A 22,948-nucleotide genomic window follows, 5' to 3' on the forward strand; every position below is an offset into this window, starting at 1 on the left:
TATGTTTAAAATATGTACACACATAAAACAGCAAAACAAATATATTATACTTATTTTAACTACCCTTCACCCCCCCCCCCCCCCCCCCTTCTCTCTCTCTTATTCACAGACATGGGCACAAGACGAACAGACAAAACACACGGCTAGAACTGTCGCAACAGTCTCCTCTTACCTTCTAGACGAGGTACTACCACCCAAAGGCTGGAATAACACCAAGACACAGAGCGATGAAGAACCAAAGCCACTCGGAGGAAAAAGATCCTCAGTAACGCAGAATCGGGCAACAGCCCTGAAGAGCTCCAAAACAGGCACGATTGCCAACTTTGACAGTCGCGGGTGAAAAGCCATGACTCCTGTAGCTGTCACTGACCAGCTAAGAAGAGGCTGATCTCAGTTCAGTGACAGCCTGAACTGAGACTGAGACACGAGATCCACGTGGAATCAGCATAATCCACACCGCTCTCCAGTTGACTGGGATGGGTGAACAAGGAGGGGCAAGGCACACACACCTTGGTTTGTTATGAGATGTTACAGATGTTTATACCCTTTAACCCCTTCACTGCCATAATATAACAGCTTTTTTGTACTGCTGTGTGCAAGGGTAAATTTTTGCTTTTTTCGGTAGGTTCACTAATCTGTTCACTGCTCATTCATTCACTTAGATATCCAAATGATTTTTTGCATGTTTTTTTTCTGATACCCTTGGCTATGCTGTGATACCAAAATAATTTGTGTTTGTGGGTACTTAGGGAAAAATTGATAAAATAATCATTCATTTCTAAGAAATAACATTTTCGGAGCATAAACATATACACAGCAGCACATAAAACCACATAAAAAACTGCATAGATTGTTTTTTGTGTTTACTGAATATCAGAACAAGCATCTGGTACACACATTACAGCCAGTAATTGTTCTTCTGAGATGTAATCCATGCATAACTGGGGGTACTGACAATCCAGCAGAAAGGGACATAATTTCACTTTTTTCAGTGGCTTTACTAATCTGATCACTACTGACTTATTTCTTGAAATATCTCTTTGAAACTTTGCTTGTTTTTTTCCCCTCATATCCTGAGCTATTATATGATGCCATAATAATTTGATTTTATATGCAATTAGTAGGAGCAAGATTGATATAATGAACATGCTTAAAAAAAAAGGGGGGGGGGATGTAAACACATACGTTGCAGCATATAAAACCACAAAAAATACTGCAGAAACTGAAGTTAGTGTTCATGGAACATCAGAGCAAACATCTGGTACTCACATTACAGCCAGTAAGAGTTTTTCTGAGGTGTAATCCATGCATAACTGGGGGTACCCACAATCCAGTACAAAGGGACAGAATTTTACTTTTTTCAGTGGGTTCACTAATCTGTTCACTACTAACATATTTGTTGAAATATTTCTCTGAAAGTTTGCATGTTTCTTTCTTATACTCTGGGCTATGATGAGATATCAACATAACTTGATTTTGTGGGTATTTAGCAAGTCAAAATTGATAAAAGTTTCTTTTTTTTCCAAATCAAAACCCACTTTCAGAGCATAAACACATACACTGCAACACAAAAAAAACATAGATGTACTGTAAAAACTGGTGTTAGTGTTCATGGAACATCAGAGCAAACATCTGGAACTCACATTACTGCCACTAAGTGTTCTTCCGAGCTGTAATCCTTGAATAACAAGGGGTATCACAATCTAGGTATAAAACTATATGAAACATGAATCACACCTCATTCGTTGATTGTTTGCAGATACTGTAGGGCTTCTGGAGATCGTATTGTTTTATTTTCTGTTGAATATGAAGATCTACATCAAAAAGAAAATGGGGAAAAAACACACAACCAAAATAAAACCCGACACTGAAACCACAGTTTGAAGAAAGATTAAAAAAAAAAAGAAAAAGAAAAAAAAAAGTACATCCATGTTCACTGCCAATACACAAATTTTGTGTGGTAATCCTTGAAGCACTGTGGGTAGCAAAGTGCAGGCTTGGATGGACAGTCAGGACAGTGATTACAGGTTTCCTGCCGGACATCCAGTTTCTTCCTGCAGATTCACAGCACAGGTAGATTTTTAGACCCAACCTGGCACACTTCATTGGTATGTACTGACGAAAGATCAGTCGGTCTTTCCACAGCAGCAGGCTCTCGTCAAAAACACCGCTTGTTGTGGCTCATACACCTCCTGTGCTGGCATGGTGGAGTTGTCATGGAAGTGGAGGAACTGCAGGATATATCTGAAACATTATTGAATAACAGTTGATCAGCTGCACACACACACACACACACACACACACACACACACACACAAAACAACAAAAAACACACACAAATACATACCCAAACTACACACACACACACACACACTGTATACATACATGCACTTGTTGCAAGTGTACACACACACACATACACTGTATACATACATGCACTTGTTGCAAGTGTGTACACACACACACACACACACACACACTACACACTGTACACATGATACATGCACTTCTTGCTTGTCGCATGTATACACAAACACACACACACACACACAAACAACAACAACAAAAAACACACACACACACAAATACATACCCAAACCACACACACACACACACACACTGTACACACATACACACACACACTGTACACATGATACATGCACTTATTGCCTGTTGCATGTATACACAAACACACACACACAGAGTCACACACACACACACACACACACACACAGAATGACACACACACACAACAACAACAACAAAAAACCACACACACACACACACAATTACATACCCAAACTACACACACACACACACACACACACTCAACACATGAAACATGCACTTGTCGCATGTGTACACACACACACTCACTCACTGTACACATGATATATGCGCTTGTTGCTTGTTGCATGCTTGTACACATGATATATGCACTTGTTGCTTGTTGCATGTGCGCGCGCGCACACACACACACACACAATGACACAAACACAAAAACAAACATTCACAGTCTCTCTCTCTCTCTCTCTCTCTCTCTCTCACACACACACACCAGCAACATCTTACTATACATACTTGTATCACTAAGAGAGAGAGAGGGTGAGGGGGGGAGAGGGAGAGAGAATGAACAAATAAAAAGAAGAGAGGGAGGGAGAAGGAACAAACAAAAGAATAAGAAAAAAAAACTGACCTGGAATCTGTTTCTGGTCATGACTGAGCTGGCGTCCATTCTTGAACCAGGTGTGAACCTGGTGTGACTGACCATGCCCTCTGCCCTTCCCCTTCACAACTGCCCCTTGTCTTCTGCCTCTTCCTCTTCCTTGACCCCTTCCTCAACCTCTCACAACAGGAGGGGGTGCAGTACTTGTACTGGGTACTGGTTCCACCTCCATTTCAATGATGTCTGACTCTACTTCAGTCACTGGACCAGTGGACGATTCAGACTCGTAATCTGAGTCTTCGTCATCAACACCAGTTTCTGACAAAAGCGGCTGGTTTTGGTTTCTGTCAGTTTCCTCCTCGTCACTACCAACGGATTCTTCATCATCGAAGTCTTCCTCACCACTGTCTGCATCATTTAAAATTTCCTGCAAAACTTCTAATGCAGAATATTGCCTATGAACAGGTCGCCTTGTCGAAGTACGCTGTTGATCCGCCATCTTGGATATATAATTGGGTCCAAGCATCAACAAAGGCAATATCACTTAGTCATGGTCAGTTGCTGAGTGGTCAATGGGAAAGAACCGTTGTTTAGAGTCCCTACAGAAGTCTGGGCCAGTTTTCAGCATTGTCTCCCATTTAGACTGCTCATATTTCGATGACGAAACTAGTACGAGATACTCTCGTATACAAGCGTACAAACCTTCTGAAATCGGTATGAGAGTGTCTCGTTACTGGCAGGGAGGGGGTTAGGGGGTGCACGGGAGGGGTAGTACCTCTAGAGGGGGGGCTTGTCACGCTCTTCCGGGAGTGGTTCGTCCTCTGTTGGTCCCCACCGGCACCCAGCTCTCACTTATGGGTCCTAGAAGCTGCTAGCATGCGGCAGTGCCCAACCCCCGGGCAATGACTTTGACAGGCTGGCTAAACTAGGTGAGGGTAGCCGATGGGTCTCAAACCCTCGGTGAGTTAGGGCTTGTGTAGCCGGGTTGGCTACGATCTTCGTTGGGCCAGCTTAGCAGACGATTTTTGTGACTCGCCGAAGGTTACCAAGGAAGCTGTAAATCGGTCACAAGTTATCTCCCTTTACAGGGAACCATATGATGATTTTCATCAATTTGTTAAATTATAAACACTTCCTTATAGATGAGATTATAGTTTTGTGTTATGGAACTTCAGAACGATCATACTTCTCAACTGTAATGATATCATTTGGCCAGAAAGCCTATAACTTTTTTAAACTAATATTTATGTGAATGAGTTTTGGCGCGATCTTCGAAATCCACTCAGTTGAAACATATAAAATACCTTCGTTTTCTATAAATCGATATAGTTGCCGTGGAATTTAGAATGTGCATTAAAATGTAAAGGATTAAGCCTTCTTCTCGTGTACTGCTTTCCGTGTACACCTAAGTTATAGGCATGCGATGGTACGAAATGTCTGACGGCATTTCGGCGCCACAAAACTATCTCTTCTTCAAGCCATTGGAATTCGTCAGTGCCGATTTGAGCAAAATACGTTTTTACAATACCTAGACATTTTTATAGCGTGTCTTGCAGATGTTTGCATTTCTGTTATCAATCTGATTCGTATCATACATGTATAGTTGTGTTGTAGTTGGTTTAAACGAAGTATTTCATTGTCGATCACAAGTGCCAAAAGCACCGCCAAGCGGTGCCGACACGGGGGCTGTCCGTTGAGTTTTCTCTTGAATTTTTATGTAAAATATTTTTACTCTAGAAGCAGATTTTATAGATGATTTTTATATAGTTGGAAATTCAGGATATTCAGTTACTTAATTGTTACAATTATATTCCATATCGCGACGTATTAATTGTTGTAATGTACAAAAATGATACATGAACTCGTTAAAACCTCGTTCATTCAGTGACTTTTTTTATTTACAGTTTTTAACTACATTATTTTTGTAGAAAATGGTTTAGCTTAAGAAAATGCTCGTCTCTTGTAGTTTTGTGTGATATATAATATGTCTATGTTAGTTCCCCGAGCCGAAAGTCAGAAGCCGCTAAATTTGGTCAAACAAACACAAGCTTGGCCCCTCAAGGCTCGCGGAGGGCCGGTTTCGTGAATCGCTTCACGGCGCTGGCTTTGCGGTTCGGCGGAACTGAATATAAGGAGTGAGTGAGTGCCAGACAAATTCAGAACTCTCCTGGCCTGGAAGAATGAAAGAATAAAAGAAGAAAACCAGCGCACTGCCTTCCCGAGTCTACCTTGCCTGGCTGCAGCTCTCTTCTGCTAACACCTTCTACCTGTCTTCACCTTCTCCAACACCACCTTACCACCCCGTCACAACTGGCGCTTGCGAGCAGGATTAGGAGAAGACAGAGAGAAGAGAGTGCAGCAGGTACTTCAAGTCCACGCAGACTGAGTAACGTCGCCCATCAACATGGCCCAATCCGACTTCCTGCCCAAACTCCCGACATTCTCTGGTGAGGAAACCGGCAGGGAAGTTGATGACTTCATCTGGGAGGCCCGTATGATCCTCCATCTGCAGCCCCTGGATGACGCGACAGCCTCTCTCTGGCTGATCTCAGCCCTTGCAGGCAGAGCTCGCCAGCAGATTGTCAGGCTGCCGGCGACAGAAGTGGGCACGCCAGCCAAAATCCTAACACTACTCGAGGAGAACTGGGGAGAGCAGCGTGACACCACAGACCTTGCCACTGCCTTCTTCACTAGGCAGCAGCAGTCCAAGGAGACGATTACAGTGTACGCGTCCCATCTTCGGTACCTCTGGACCAAGGTCAACAAGGCTGAAGATGGGATGATGCAGGTGCCAGCGACCATTCTCCGCGACGCCTTCGCCAGAGGTCTTCAGCCAGCTGCACTCAGGCGCGATGTCAGGCGCTTCATCAGAGACCACCCTGACACCACCTTCGAGGCGGCGAAGAAGGAGGCCCAGCGATGGCTGAGGGAGGACAGCGACGCTGACGACAGTCACAACGCCACTGTTGCCTGCCTACAGGCCCAGCTGGCTACATTGACGGCTGAAGTCAACAGTTTGCGACAACAGCAGCAGCAGTTCCCCATGCCAGCACACCGCCCACATCCTCCAGGACCAGCACATCATCCTCGCCGCTGTGCTGCTGACCGGGCCCCAGACCCTCCACACTGTGTCTGGTGTCAGCGGTCCGGCCACACTGAAGACCAGTGTCGGCACAAGCAGCGCTATATGAAGAAGGCCAGGCGACAGAAAGCTGACCACCAGACTCCAATGGCAGTCAACAACCAGTGTGTTGTCACCAAACACACTGGGCAATCTGGGTCATTGCCAGCTGCTCCAGCTCCAAACCAGCGACGCAGGAGACGCCGACGCAGACGGAAGCGCCACAGCACCACACCTGATGCTGTGATCCCACAGGTGTCACCTTCACCTGTACTCAACCTCACACAGCTGAGAGGCAGCCAACGACCACCACCTGCTGTCACGCCGACTGACCTGTCCCAACGGTCCTGCCATGTCAACAAAGTGTCAGACTCTGATACTGACACTGACACTGACAGTGGGGTGTGCCTGTTCAGTCCCATGCCAGGGCCCAGGACATCAGCCCTGCAGGCAGCACCAGAGCCGCCTCCACTACCACCAGCTCCCACCCCTAGGCGATCTCTACGCCTGACGACGAAGCCAGTAACATGGTACACATCTGGTGTTCCTTACGTTGGTCAGTGACTTTGCTTAGTTGCTGTCTCACTTGAAATTTGAGGAGACAAGATAGGTTAATGATGGACAATGTGTGGGACTGATTGTTCTCTTGTTTTTTTTGTTTGTTTTTTGTCATTGAGCAGTTGAAATTTTTCAAAGATTGACTTTTCCCCCCAAGCAAAGCTGTTGAATGCTCACTCATTTTGTTTGATCAAAGATTGATTTTCCCCCCAAGCAAAGCTGTTGAATGCTCACTCATTTTTGGTTGATAATTGCATCAAATTGTATTGTTGAAATTGTCCACTGAATTGCAAATATGTTTTATTGGTGCTAATGAGTTGGTCAAAAAGAAGAGAGAGACAGAGAAAAAATGACTCAGAGGAAACGTTTGTTAAAAAATGACAACTCCTTTCTAGTCTTCGTTGGGCCCGCGCTTCAGGTACTTCATCTTGAGGAATTTTGTTTCAGGTTCTCTCTAGTCAATACGGATGTGAAGCTGATGAAAAGGAATTATGTGTTTATACAACTATTTTCCCACAGTCAGTGTATAACATGCCGATATACATTTCAGACAATTAACATTGTTGGGACTTATTTTGTTATATTGGGAACACTGTTAATACAACACCTCCCCTTATAACCTGTACTGGTTTTGGCTTTGGGGGTTTGCATTTTAAATAACGCCCCTCAAGAGCATTTGACTAGAGTCTACCCACTGGATTGCCGTGTGCATTTTAAACACATACTGAACTTTAAGGGCTACATTTAAAATGATGCCCCTTTAAGAATTCAGTGTGGGCAAACCGTTTTGCCCTGACGTGGGTTATACATTTTGTGAAAATCTGACTCTGAGGGTTCACGCTCAAGATAACGTTCCTCGAGGGTTACTGATTATTGTTTGAGATTTTAATGGATTTTGCATTTTTCCGATTTTTGGAACTCAGTGTCTTGGGATTTGCACTTAAGATAATGTTTTGTGTGTTCGTTGGTTTGAATGGATGTATTAGTGCATGATTTAGGCCCCCTTTTATGTAGTCATGAAAAGTGCCAGCGAGGACGCTGGTTGTAACAGAGTAGGGGGGGATGTAGCCGGGTTGGCTACGATCTTCGTTGGGCCAGCTTAGCAGACGATTTTTGTGACTCGCCGAAGGTTACCAAGGAAGTTGTAAATCGGTCACGTTATCTCCCTTTACAGGGAACCGTATGATGATTTTCATCAATTTGTTAAATTATAAACACTTCCTTATAGATGAGATTATAGTTTTGTGTTATGGAACTTCAGAACGATCATACTTCTCAACTGTAATGATATCATTTGGCCAGAAAGCCTATAACTTTTTTAAACTAATATTTATGTGAATGAGTTTTGGCGCGATCTTCGAAATCCACTCAGTTGAAACATATAAAATACCTTCGTTTTCTATAAATCGATATAGCTGCCGTGGAATTTAGAATTTGCATTAAAATGTAAAGGATTAAGCCTTCTTCTCGTGTACTGCTTTCCGTGTACACCTAAGTTATAGGCATGCGATGGTACGAAATGTCTGACGGCATTTCGGCGCCACAAAACTATCTCTTCTTCAAGCCATTGGAATTCGTCAGTGCCGATTTGAGCAAAATACGTTTTTACAATACCTAGACATTTTTATAGCGTGTCTTGCAGATGTTTGCATTTCTGTTATCAATCTGATTCGTATCATACATGTATAGTTGTGTTGTAGTTGGTTTAAACGAAGTATTTCATTGTCGATCACAAGTGCCAAAAGCACCGCCAAGCGGTGCCGACACGGGGGCTGTCCGTTGAGTTTTCTCTTGAATTTTTATGTAAAATATTTTTACTCTAGAAGCAGATTTTATAGATGATTTTTATATAGTTGGAAATTCAGGATATTCAGTTACTTAATTGTTACAATTATATTCCATATCGCGACGTATTAATTGTTGTAATGTACAAAAATGATACATGAACTCGTTAAAACCTCGTTCATTCAGTGACTTTTTTTATTTACAGTTTTTAACTACATTATTTTTGTAGAAAATGGTTTAGCTTAAGAAAATGCTCGTCTCTTGTAGTTTTGTGTGATATATAATATGTCTATGTTAGTTCCCCGAGCCGAAAGTCAGAAGCCGCTAAATTTGGTCAAACAAACACAAGCTTGGCCCCTCAAGGCTCGCGGAGGGCCGGTTTCGTGAATCGCTTCACGGCGCTGGCTTTGCGGTTCGGCGGAACTGAATATAAGGAGTGAGTGAGTGCCAGACAAATTCAGAACTCTCCTGGCCTGGAAGAATGAAAGAATAAAAGAAGAAAACCAGCGCACTGCCTTCCTGAGTCTACCTTGCCTGGCTGCAGCTCTCTTCTGCTAACACCTTCTACCTGTCTTCACCTTCTCCAACACCACCTTACCACCCCGTCACACTTGTCTACCCAAGCATGTGAAGACTGGATCCGGCGGACTCTGTGGAAGAAACCTGCATGGTTCAACGGAGAGGAAGGCGGTTGCAGCAGAGCACTGTGGAGTGCTGAGGGCAGGATGAGGCACATAGGACATCCTGGTCATCCACTGCATCCATTTCCATCTCCAGTCGTCTTGACCTCGTCTTGCCACTGGATACAGACAGTCTTGGACAAGAGAGTGAGGTCGACGGTGCGCAACTCCTCCTCACTATAAAGTCATCGCGCAAGTCATCAGTCATCCTTCATCCCATACCATCATTTTCCCCAAGCCCTGTGGCGACAGGCGAGCGACGAAGCGACAGGTGTGGGCACTGCTCACCTCCATGGCATGAGGAAGGGGCTAGAAAAGGTGCCCTAAACATTGTCTGCTCCACACCACCCGAGTCAGCATACTGCGGCTGACGGGGACCCTACTCAAGTGGTCGACACACAAAGGAAAGAAAGAAGAAAACAAGGAGCACCCCATTGACCATTGCCACATGGAATGTGCGTACGCTTCTCGACAGAGGGGACTCGGACAGACCACAGAGACACACAGCACTCATTGCAAGTGAACTAGCCAGGTACAACATCGACATCGCTGCCTTAAGTGAGACCAGACTGGCAGAAGAAGGCGAACTGTGTGAGCGAGGCGCAGGCTACACCTTTTTTTGGAGTGGTCGCGGACCTGAAGAGAGACGTGAGGCTGGAGTTGGCTTTGCAGTGAAGACAACCCTCGTTGGCAAGCTGGCTGGCCCCCCGAAAGGAGTGAATGATCGCCTGATGACGATGAAACTCCCTTTATGCAACGGGAAGAAGTTTACCACCATTATCAGTGCCTATGCGCCCACCATGACCAACCTGGATGAGATTAAGGACAAGTTCTACGAGGACCTGAACGCTGTCATCACCACTGTTCCCATCGCAGACAATCTCATCATTCTTGGTGACTTTAACGTGAGAGTTGGCTGTGACAGCACCTCCTTGGAAGGCGTGACTGGGAAGCATAGGGTTGGCAACTGTAACAGCAATGGTCAACTACTTCTCCAGACATGTGCCGAGTATGACCTTATCACAAACACCGTCTTCTGCCTCCCTACCCGTAACAGGACATCATGGATGCATCCTCGCTCTGGGCATTGGCATCTCATCAACTTTGTCATCGTCAGGAAGAGGGACATGCAGGACGTACGAGTCACTAGGGCCATGTGCGGCGCCGAGTGCTGGACAGACCACCGCCTTATCGTCTCCAAACTTAACCTCCGCATCCAGCCCAAGAGACGGCCTCAGGGCATGAAAGCACCCAAATGCCTGAATGTAAACAAGCTGGAGCTAGGCAACATCAAGCAGAGCTTTGCTGACACCCTGGAGGAACGCCTTGAGTCCACCGTGCTGGACAACCAGAATGTGGAGGCAGCATGGGGCGCACTGCATGAGACGGTGTACAACACTGCCATGGAGTGCCTGGGGCTTTCTGCCAGGAAGCACAAAGACTGGTTTGATGAGAGCTGCACTGAGATCAAGCAGCTGCTAGAAGATAAACGCCAAGCCTACAGAGCCCACATTGAAGATCCCAAGTCACAGTCAAAGAAAGACATACTCAAGAGTGCACGCAACACCATCCAGCTGAAGCTGCGGCAGATGCAGGATTCCTGGTTGAACAACAAAGCTGATGAGATCCAGGGCTTTGCAGACAGGAACGACATGAAGAACTTCTATAACGGCCTGAAAGAAGTCTATGGTCCCACCACCTCCGGATATGCTCCACTCCTCAGTGCTGATGGTTCTACCCTAATCACTGACAAGGACGGGATCCTTGAGAGATGGGCTGAACACTCTGACAGTGTACTGAACCGCCCCTCCACCATCAATGATGAAGCCATCGACCAACTCCCCCAGGTGCCAGTCAGTGAGTCGTTGGATGCCATTCCAACTTTGGAGGAGACCCAGAAAGCTATCCGTCTGCTATCCAATGGCAAAGCCCCTGGCTCAGACTCCATTCCAGCTGAGGTCTACAAAGAAGGTGGTATGGCGCTGACTGAGAACCTTCATTACCTGTTCCAGCTCATCTGGCAGCATGAGGCAGTTCCACAGGACTTCAAAGACGTTTCCATCATACATGGTACAAGCGCAAAGGAAATCGTCAGGCCTGTGACAACCATCGTGGAATATCTCTGCTGTCCATCGCAAGCAAGACTCTGGCCAGAGTGCTACTCAACCGTCTCATAGTGCACCTTGAGCAAGGTCTCCTACCAGAGAGCCAGTGTGGCTTCCGGAAAGAACGCAGGACTATTGACATGGTGTTTGATGCCAGGCAGCTCCAGGTGAAGTGTCAGGAACAGAACGCCGACCTTTATTCCACCTATGTCGATCTGACCAAGGCCTTCGATACTGTTAGCAGAGATGGCCTTTGGAGAATCATGGCGAAGTACGGATGTCCCAGAAAGTTCATCACCATCATACGGCAACTACACGATGGGATGCTGGCCTGAGTCCAAGACAACGGAGAGACTTCAGAACCATACCCTGTCTCCAACGGAGTCAAGCAAGGGTGTGTTCTTGCCCCCACCCTGTTCAGTCTCATGTTTTCAGCCATGCTGACAGATGCCTTCAGAGACGCTGACGTAGGCATTGGCATCAGGTACCGCACAGATGGCTCACTCTTCAACCTCAGGAGGCTTCAAGCAAAAACCAAGGTGAGGACAGACACCCTCAACGATTTCCTGTTTGCTGATGACTGCGCTCTCAATGCTGCCTCCGAAGCTGACATGCAACACAGCGTCAACAAGTTCTCTGCTGCCTGTGACAACTTTGGCCTCAAAATCAGCTCAAAGAAGACTGAGGTAATACACCAGCCAGCTCCAGGAAGCCTTACGTTGAACCAAACATCTTCATCAACGGGCAACGACTAAATGCGGTGGACAAGTTCACATACCTGGGCAGTACACTCTCTCGCACAGTTGTCATTGACGACGAGGTGAATGCCAGACGCGCCAAAGCCAGCGCTGCCTTCGGCAGACTCCATAAGAACGTTTGGAACAGGAGAGGCATCACCCTGGAGACGAAGCTCAAAGTATACAAGGCCATAGTTCTCACCACACTGCTCTATGGATGTGAATCATGGACGGTCTACAAACGCCATGCCAAAAAGCTGAACCACTTCCACACCACCAGCCTCAGAAAACTTCTCGGCATAAAGTGGCAAGAGAAGATCCCTGACACAGAGGTGCTCACTCGTGCAAACTTGCCCAGCATCTACACCATCTTGATGCAGGCCCAGCTGCGCTGGGCAGGCCATGTAGTTCGCATGCCAGACCACCGGCTCCCCAAGAAACTGCTGTACGGCAAACTCCAACATGGCAAGCGCTCCCATGGAGGCCAAAAGAAGCGCTTCAAAGACACTCCGAAAGCTTCTCTGAAGGCCTTCAACATCAACCACGACACATGGGAGCTGAATGCAATGGACAGACCAAAGTGGCGTTCAGCTGTCCACAAAGGCGCCAAATCCTGTGAGGCCAACAGAATCGCTGCAGCAGAGCAACGCAGACAGGCCAGGAAAAGCAGTGCCAGCAAGTCCCTGACAGCCACCACCATCCCCTGTCCACACTGCGTCAGAACCTTCTGGGCGCGGATTGGCCTGACCAGTCATCTGCGCACCCACAGAGCCCAATCCACCCACCCCCAGGATGACTAGATGGTCCTCGTCGATCCCGACGGACGAACCACACACTGGCAGGGAAGCGGTTAAGTGGGTGAGTCAGATGTTGAACCCTTGATTCCATTTAATGAACTATTGAGTCATTTGTCATTAGATTATGGCCCAAATATCACCATGAGGTATTAATAATAAGTTTATTTATATTGCGCCTAAAAATAATTTTGCTTTATGCACTTTTTCAATTACAATAGTTTCATTTTAACAACATATATAATCCATTAGAAATATGCAGGTTGATCCAACTCATAAACAAACATGACAAATTAAAACATTTGGTCATCAGATTTCACTCACACACACACACACACAGTCACCTCACTGGCATGACAGGTACAATAATGTACCATCGCATCTCTTTCATTTCACTGTTCGGAGGCCTTGTGTTCACTGAAATGTGCCACCAACCCCATGTGTCATGAATAAAAATCAACACTGTTTACGCCACAAGCATGTCGATACTCATTCATGGTATGTCTGCCGCAACAGTCTTTGTCTCGTTTTCAGTCTGCAGCCTCATCAATTTCACATCACGACCATAGTCAATTTTTCATTGTCTCATTTTGTCTTCAAATAATCAGTTATGATTGTTAACTGAACTAGTATCACACACAACAGTCTTACTTCTTTTGAGCTCCCCACAAGTCATTTCTGGTTTCATTGTAATGTTCACCTTCATTAGGGCACCAATCCATACTATATGAATAGAAATTAAGTCTGATTTGACTTGTAGACCTCTATTTGTATCACTTTTTTTGTTGTTGCTCTGTCCTTGTCATGCCAGTCATTTGTGTTGTGTGGTCACCATTCAAAATGATCTGCTTACTGAGCTTCTGCTCTACTTTTTGCAGCAGTCATATCTGCTCACCTGAAAACTACACGCGTTTCATACTTCCACGCCAATGTCAAAAACTTGAATTTCCTTCCTTTCAGTTTTCCATATGCAATGGTCTGATACTTATCCAAAAAACAAAAACAAAAAAACAAACAAACCAACAACAACAACAAACAAACAAACAAACCAACAACAACAAACAAATTAGTGACGTTATCTGGGTTATACATACACGCTATGATAAGAACGTATCATGAGTTAAGAGATTTAAGTGATGTAATCCTGCCTTTCAGAGGTTCAAATCTCAAACCATGATCCTGAGGTGGCGCCCTCTCATGGTAAAACGACTGATTAAATGAGACTTACCTGGTGAGGGCGCCCCAAAAAATTATGGTCCCACCCTTTAACAAAATTTAATACAGAAAGACCTACCCTGACATGCTTTCGGATTCTAGAAACCAGCATATGCATTGTTTAATACTGATTAGCCCAGATTGCTAGCACGCACACTCAAACCATAATTCTTTCGGGGTGCCCTCTCATGAGCTATAACCCCAATTAAACATCGCCTTTCAGGGGGAGAGGCGTTGGCAAACGTCGGCCATCCTAACCGCTGGCAGCCCTCAACCAGCTTAACGGGAGTCTTTGGCTACAGTCACCGAAACCGCTCCCCAAAATGTTGTCCCGCATCCGCGCCGAGTGGATCTGAGAATTCTCTGCAGGAAGGCTGTATATATATGGGGTGCAAGAGATGCTGGTAGTAAGACAGCAAATGGCGTGGTGCAAGAGCTGACTAGGGTCCTTCCTTGCATCCTTCGTGAGCAGGACCTCATCAGGAGATCTGAGTTTTCCCTAGGTCATACAGATCTCAGTAGAAGGAAGAATATTATAAATACACATATGTGTAAGCCATTGTACAATAATGCACACGTTCTAATTTTTACATTTAGTCTTAACGTTTTCAATTACATCACCAAGAAATGACGAGGATCCAACATGGAGAACGCATTGCCTGGGACAAAGAAATGCCCCCTTAAAGATTTTTCTATCACCCACCTTTCCTTCCCCTCCCTACCCATTCACCCTCTCCTCATATCCATGTGTGTGTGTGTGTGTGAGAGAGAGAGAGAGAGAATGAATGAATGAATGAATGAATCATCGCATGCTGCACCTTTTTTAAGGACAAACAGTCAATCCTCAAGGCCAAGTCCAAACTGAAGGGCAGCGACATCTTCATTGGAGAGGACTTTTTGCTGCGAGTCAGGGAGGTGAGGAAGAAGCTGTCGCCACACCTGAAGAAGGCCAGGAGTGAGGGGAAGCGAGCGACTATGATCTTCGATCATCTCCTTATTGATGGGAAAAAGTTCTAGCTTGGTGAAGGAGATTCTCTTAGGGGGACTGACTAGGGGGGTGGCCGGCCCAATTCGACACCGGTGACAACTGAAAACCGTGCACGAGATAGCTGTGCAAAACCAGTGGACAGGAACGAGGTCAGTGACAAGAGCACAGTGAGTTATGAACCGGTTGACAATGTAAACATTGAATCCACGAGGGCTCAGGGGTGGGTGGCCGATGTGAATCATGATGAAAGAAATGTGTTTAATTCTGACAATCTGAACGTTATGATTGGTGAGCCTGTTGTTGTTTGTAATGATGTTGTTTATAATGATGTTTCCGGTGGAGATGTGATGAGAACTATATGTAATGGTTATGCAGAAAGTGATGTTGATCATATTTCCCAAGTACAAAAATATCCACCACTGAGAGAAGTTGATGTTGTTAGTCTTGCTGAGGGGTCATTTCAAAACGAAACTGTTAACAAGGAGAGTGAGAACAGTGTGATTTGTGGCATGATGAATGAACGAGTTGAAAAAAGTGCACAAGCGAGGCTAAAAGGAAGAGAGCGTGTGAGTGACAGAGAGCTACGTGTTGATGACTGTGGCGGCTCTAGAGAGCACGGACTTTGTTTTTCGTTCCTGCACTGGAATGTAAATGGACTTTTCTCCAAAATAAGTGACAAAGATTTTCTATCATTTGTGTTAGAATTTGATTTCATATGCATGGTTGAAACCTTTATAGAAGACTTTCGATGTATTGCATTTGACGATTATACTGTCTTTGGTAAACCAGCTGTTAAATTTACCAAACAGGGAAGGCGCTCAGGTGGTATACTATGTCTTATCAGAAACAGATTTATTCCTTACGTTAAAGAAATTAAGATGAAATCTCCTAATAGTCTAGTGTTTCTAATTGATAAAAAATTGTTTGGTTTACCGGAAGATGTCATATATGTGTGTTCTTATGTTCCACCTGAGGGCTCACCGTATTATACTTACTTCGATATTGAAAATGGTATAAGCGCACTTGAAGACTGTCTTTTTGACTGTATGCTTGAGTTTAATGATGCACATGTTATTTTGTCTGGCGATTTAAACAGTAGAATTTCCAACCTTTCTCAGGATTTTTTAAATGGCATTGATGTCCATTGTAATCAATTTAAAAATAGTCAAGCATTCATTAGCAGCCGTAGAAAATCAGCTGACTGTGTTGTTAATAACTATGGCAAATATCTGCTAAGTATGTGTACTGCACTTGGTTTGTGTATAATGAATGGTATATGTAATGGGGACACTGAGGGTAAGTATACATATATATCAGACACAGGTAGCAGTGTTAATGATTATTTTTTGTTATCTATGGATTTGTTTATCAGTGTTTTTTCCTCTTGTAAATTGATAGTATCAGAAAGAATTGAGTCGGATCATCAACCCATTGAACTGTATTTAAGTTTTGCAGACACAAGAAATGAAACACATGTGCACATACCAGATGAAAAACATATTATAGAAAAATTTGTATGGAACACTGATTTACAATATACTTTTACACAGGCAATGAACTCTGATGAAACACTACTGTTACTTGATCGTGCAATTGAATTGATTGACTTTGATTGTGATGCTGCTTTGAACATGCTTAATGACTGTCTTAAAGTGCATGCGGAATGTATGAAAAGAAAAAATAATCTGGCAATGCATGATAAACACAGCGACTGGTACAACAATGAATGTAAAACTAGCAAGTTAAAAGTGAAAAAATTGCTAAGGATATTTAATCGGACCAAAGATAAAGATGATAGTGATGCCTATTGCGTGGCAAGAAGAGAGTATAAAAATTTGATAAAAAGAAAAGAAAAGGAATACAATGATTTGTTACTGGATAAGCTTATCAGTGCGGTAAATAATCAAAGAGAATTCTGGGATGCTGTACATAAAATTTCATTTAAAAAGAAACAGGTTAGGAATAATTTAACAGTCGACGACTGGTTTATGCATTTTAAAAGTTTACTTGAATTAGAGACATCTGCAGATGTATCTTTTATAACTGAAGATGGTATTGATGAAAACCACAATGATGATAATGAAGGGGACATTGATTACATGAACCGGCCAATATCAAAAGAAGAGGTATTACTTGTTATTAGAAATTTAAAAAATAGTAAAGCTGCTGGACCAGATGGGGTAATTGGGGAAATGTTAAAATATGCTGGGGATAGAGTGGCTGATTTTTTCGTAAAGCTTTTTAACGTCTTATTTGATGAAGGTACTTTTCCGGAAAATTGGACAGACTCTATTGTACTCCCTTTGTTTAAAAAAGGTGATATAAATAATCCAGGTAATTATAGAGGTATAACATTATGTGATGTAAGTAGCAAGTTGTACAGTGCAGTTATAAATAATAGACTCCAAGAACTGATAAATGAACATAATTTGACAGGTGAACATCAAGCAGGATTTAAAAGAGGTTATTCAACTGTTGATCACATGTTCACGTTATTGGCACTGATACAAAAACAATTTTCTTTTAATCGTAAATTGTATGTGACCTTTATTGATTTTGAAAAAGCTTTTGATTCCATAGAGAGAAATTTATTATGGCCTATTCTTTTGAAAAGCGGTATTAAGGGTAAGATTTTTCGTTGTATCTATAGTATGTATACTAATGTTAAAGCCAGAATTAGATGTGGTGCCAGATTAACAGATTACATTAATTGTACCCGTGGTGTAAAGCAAGGTGATGTTTGCAGTCCTGTTCTGTTTTCCTTATTTATTAATGAGATAGCATTAGAAGTAATCAGAGAAGGTAGACATGGAGCAACATTTATGCCTAATTATTTTGAATTATTTATACTGTTATTAGCTGATGATGTTGCTTTATTATCCGAAACTGTGATAGGTTTACAAACACAGCTTAACAATTTATATCATGCGGCTTCAGCTCTACGTTTAAAAGTAAACATGAATAAAAGCAATATCGTTGTATTCAGGAAAGGAGGGTATTTAGCTGCCAGGGAAAGATGGTTTTATAATGGCGTTGTAATGCCAGTTATTAATGCATATAAATACTTAGGAATTTACTTTTCCACAAAGTTGAGTTTTGGGGCAGCCTGTAGCGATCTTAACAGTAGGGGAAAAAACGCTTTATTGTATATTTTACAGAAATTATCGAAACTGAAATGTAATTCTTTAAACATATATTTAAAGCTGTTTGACTCACAGATTCAACCAATAGTCCAATATGGTGCCGAATTATGGGGACTCGATAAAGCTGCATTTCAGTGTGAAAAGATACATTTATTTGCACTTAAGAAGTTCTTAGGCGTAGAAGAGCGAACTCCCAATGATTTGATATATGGGGAAACAAACAGATATCCTATCTATATAAATTCAGTTATAAAATGCATTAAGTATTGGTTAAAGTTACTGAGAATGCATGAATCTAGACTGCCTCACAAAGCCTATAAAATGTTATTTGATCTTGATGCGCGTGGCAAAAGAAACTGGGCTACAAGTATACGCTGTAAACTGTTTATGTTTGGATTTGGGTATGTATGGCTTAATCAAGGTGTAGAGGGGATTGATGAGTTTCTTCGGACTTTTAAAGAGACTTATTGTTTGTAGATGGCAAGAATGGGATTTCCATGTTAACAACAGTGAAAGATTTAATGCCTATAAAACCTTTTGTACTATACCCGATGTCAAAACCTATTTATTGATGAATATAGATAAACATTTAAAGTATATAATGACTAGATTTAGACTTGGTATTTCGGAAATTGCAGAACATAGTCACCGTTATAAAGTACATGATGAGTCTGATTTATTATGTCCACTGTGTAAGAAGGGGAAGGAAAATGAAGTGCACTTTGTTCTATCCTGTCCTGTTATGTATGACTTAAGAATGCAATACATACCGTTGAAATTTTTTAAGTTCCCTAGTCAGTTTAGATTATCGCTACTTATGGCATCTACACACGAACAAACTATCAGAAATTTCTCAATTTATCTGTACAAAGCGTTTAAGCTTCGATCCACTCTTACGTCGTAAAATTCATTTATTAAGCTTGTGCCACTTCTGATGACACGATTACTTTATTGAGTTCAGTTAAATAGGCGTGTTGTTATTTATCTGCTGTGTACTACTTGGTTAAGTGTATACTGCATGACAACGTATGATATTTGTCTTGCTTATTTATTTTATTTTTTCTTCTCACATATGTTTTTGTTTGACACCCTTTCATGAGGGGCAATGGCCTATATGAGAGAGAGAGAGAGAGAGAGAGTGAACACAATCATGGTCCCATATCTCACCAAGAAATGCTGAGGATCCACAACAGAGAAGCAGGATTCCAGTGGTGAAGACACGCCCTTCGTAAACAGATCCCGGCACACCTGGGCGTTGAGGTCCTCACAGGACGAGTCAGACGACGATGAAGACACCCGCTGCCCGCTTTCTTTTTTACACACTGCCTGTCCGCTAAGTTCGTACTGCAAAGCAGTCCGTCACCAGATTGTTTTATATACTTCGAGCAAAATTTAATCTTTTCACACCTCTTAAGAAGTGTGGAGGACAACCAATACACGAAGCTGGACAGCAACACCGACAACAACAAAACAACAACAACACAGTCTATTCCATGTACCACACAAAATGCAGTCTGCTCACTTACATAATAAATACCAGTTGTGAACTTGCTGTCATTGGCACATTAAAAACAAACTACACACCTTTCCCCTTCCTTTATATTCTTTCATACATTTTGTAAGCCTAACCGATTTGTTTTCTTTCCAGACAAAACAGGCTGATTTTTCCAGAACATGTTATTGATTTTTTCAAACAGACTAATCAACTTCTGTAGGTTTGGAAAGAATGATATGGGCGGGGAATTGGATGGTGTGATGTTACAGCTGCAAGAAAAGATGGAAGGTAGAAACGCTGGTTATCGATGCAAAAGTTACTGGATGCAAATGTTGTTGATTTTTTTTTCCTGTGAAACTTGATGCCAAGAAAGCAATGGGCCCAAATTATATCTGCGGAAGATTACTGAAAAAATGTGCTTTGACATCTGTGAAATTTTCAACTGATCTCTCTCGGAACACTCTGTCCCCATCATCTGAAAATAAACTCTACAATCTATGCTGTCCCCACTATCATCTTTAACTGACCAACACCTGGATCCTTTTGTGCTTGCGAACAAACCAAGCAGAAGTATTTAAGATGCCATTTTAACTCTCCTTCTCTTCCGCTTTTAACACAATACTACCTCATCTCCTTGCCCTCAAACTGCTGGGTTTAGATGTTGATCCTAAGTTCAGTTTTTGCATAATGACCTTTCATTTCAATAAAACTCTCAGTCCATCCGTTTTCAATATGTCCATTTGAAAAACTCTACGTTTACTGGTGCACCTCAAGGCACGGCACTGTCCCTAATCACCTTTACAAAATACACGAATGACTGCAGAGGCACGGAGGAAATTCCTGTCATGAAATATTATGACAATTATCCAATTTTGATGCTGTTCACTTCAGTCAAGTGAAATTAATAAGGCCTGTTTCTGCTACGAAAAGAACTATCTGGGTCTAAAAGTTTTGAAAACAAAAGAAATGTTAATATATTCTCTAAATGATTCCTTGCTGTTGTGGATGGCAAACGTATGTAGAGAGTCAATAAATACAGATATCAAGCAATGCCACTCTGGGATATTTTGTTTTCAGGAGCTTTAAAAAATGTATATAAAGTGAACTATTTCTTTTTTTTTAATCACGTTTATTCAGTGTGGACACATTTTCATCGGGTGTATTCCGACTAAAACGAAGCGCCACATTCTTTGCATGACAACCCCAAAGACTGGTGAACCTCTTCAGCTGAAAACTCATAGGCTTAAAAATAATTTCATACCAATTTAATCAAGATTTTTCCTGGTTGTTGTCATTGAGTTTGAAACAGTGTGTGTGTGTGTGTGAGTGTGCCAGTGCGCGCGCGCGCGTGCGTGCAAGCGTGCGTGCATGTGCGCGTGCGTGTGTGTGTGTGTGTGAACAAAACGAAACAAACAACTGAAAGGAAAGTCCACTGAGAACTTTGCTTGTTGGGGGGAAAAAAAGGAACTGAGATCTCCTGATTTGACTTATTCCATCCAATCTCTCACTTCGTCTTTTCAGTCACAGACCCACCCAAAACCTGACAACTTTGTTCCTTTAAACTCTAGTTCTCATCAGTCTGATGCCATCCCATTAGATATCCGATGCATACATTTTGGCATTAAATGACCGGCTTATTCACTCTCAGTCCACCCCCACAGTCCCCACTCAAAATATGTGTACCGAAAATCATTAACGTAAATCACGTTTTGTACATCGCATATTGTCCAAAGCAGCATCAACATTCGTTTCGGTCTGGAAATGTACAGTTTTTGCCAAAAAGTAAAAATTTTTCCACAAATGAAATTATGTAATGAGCAGAACAGCGGCTCATTACGTCATGATAAGCAGAACTGACATCAGTCATAGCATACTGAAATATGTATATTTTGTTGGCTTCAAAATACGAGAAAAAGATCATAGGAATAAGCATGTTATGACATAAGACCACATTAATTTAAGGACGACTAGCAAAAACACGAAAATAAAAACAACAAACAATAACTGATGTTTGACATTATGTATTTCGTATCCTGTGCTAGTATGATATACTAACAGAAAACGTCAAAAGAAACTACAGAAAACAAATAGCTTGAAGCATCATGTACTATAATAACTTGAACCAAGCAAAACTAGACGTTTCGTATTCCCTCGATCTCACCTCTTGCTGGAAACCGCTGGTGTTGGCCATAATGTGCCCGGAAGGCAGGCGCAAGTCATCGCCTGAATCCCGGGTGGTAGTGCCCAGCAAACCCACACTCTGGTTATGCAAATGTCCAGCCATCTCAATTACGTAGATCTGGCTCTCCTGGTCATAGGTCATGCGCATCTGACCCTCCACGCTGACTGTCAACTGCCCGTTGGACAAGCTGACCTTGGCTTGGTCATGGGTCAGGTTGGCTGGGAGTTTGCTGAAAGTATACAGATGATCTGTTAAAGGGCGTGTAAGTGAAGAGATGTGTAGGACAGAGTGTGCAAGCATGCGCGCTAAATCACATACCCTAAATAAATAAATAAATATGTGATTTCACACACACACACACACATTAAAAATACCCTTCTGAGTCCAAGAATCCAAACAATCCACCCACTCAAACACATATCCTCCCATCTGAAACATACCCACCCACCCACACCCACATTCTTTTCTGTTCTGCTCTACTCTGTCTTGTCATGATCTGTTCTGTTACGGTTCAATTCTATAGCATATAGTCCGACACTTCTTGGGGATTTTCTGTTTCATTCCACTCCATTGCATCCTGTTCTCTCCATACATACATGCATGAACGAACCTGACGGCCTGTGGGACAGTGCTGTCATTGATGAGTACAGTCCCCTTCCAGGCGAGGGAGACACTGGACTGTCTAAGAACCATGGTGGCGCTGCCCTGGTTCAGCAGGAGGGACTGGTTCTTCACCCCCAGATCCGTACACAACAGGTACGTGCATGGCGTCTTCTTTGGGACTGGTGGAGGTTAGGGGCGGGCACACACACACACACATACACACACACACACACACACACCACACACACAAATACCATTGATGGAATCATATTGAAATCGGAAGTTTATCATTTCTCTAATATTCATCGCTTCCGCGATGAATTTAACTACACGCTTAATTGCTGTTTCGCTATTATTACTGAGCACATTTACCAAC

At 42.9% G+C, this 22,948-nt stretch overlaps 1 protein-coding gene and 1 long non-coding RNA gene across 2 annotated transcripts in view; both read right to left on the bottom strand.

Annotated features, from left to right (window-relative positions):
- Nucleotides 1-22,948, bottom strand: part of LOC143295384 (uncharacterized) — a 53,386-nt gene that overhangs the window by 18,220 nt on the left and 12,218 nt on the right. The window contains exons 7-9 of the mRNA XM_076607050.1: nucleotides 22,580-22,751; nucleotides 21,949-22,198; nucleotides 19,460-19,636 (exon numbers count right to left, since the gene is read on the bottom strand). Of these exons, the coding sequence (XP_076463165.1) occupies nucleotides 19,460-19,636; nucleotides 21,949-22,198; nucleotides 22,580-22,751 (599 nt within the window). The remainder of the gene's footprint in view (nucleotides 1-19,459; nucleotides 19,637-21,948; nucleotides 22,199-22,579; nucleotides 22,752-22,948) is intronic.
- LOC143294849 (uncharacterized) lies at nucleotides 849-4,453 on the bottom strand. Its single transcript, XR_013056941.1, has 2 exons — nucleotides 3,197-4,453; nucleotides 849-2,244 (listed from the first exon to the last, which is right to left on the bottom strand). It is a non-coding gene; the product is annotated as an uncharacterized LOC143294849 (long non-coding RNA).

This window comes from Babylonia areolata, chromosome 20 (genome assembly GCF_041734735.1).
Source record: "Babylonia areolata isolate BAREFJ2019XMU chromosome 20, ASM4173473v1, whole genome shotgun sequence".
Taxonomy (NCBI): Eukaryota; Metazoa; Mollusca; class Gastropoda; order Neogastropoda; family Buccinidae; genus Babylonia; species Babylonia areolata.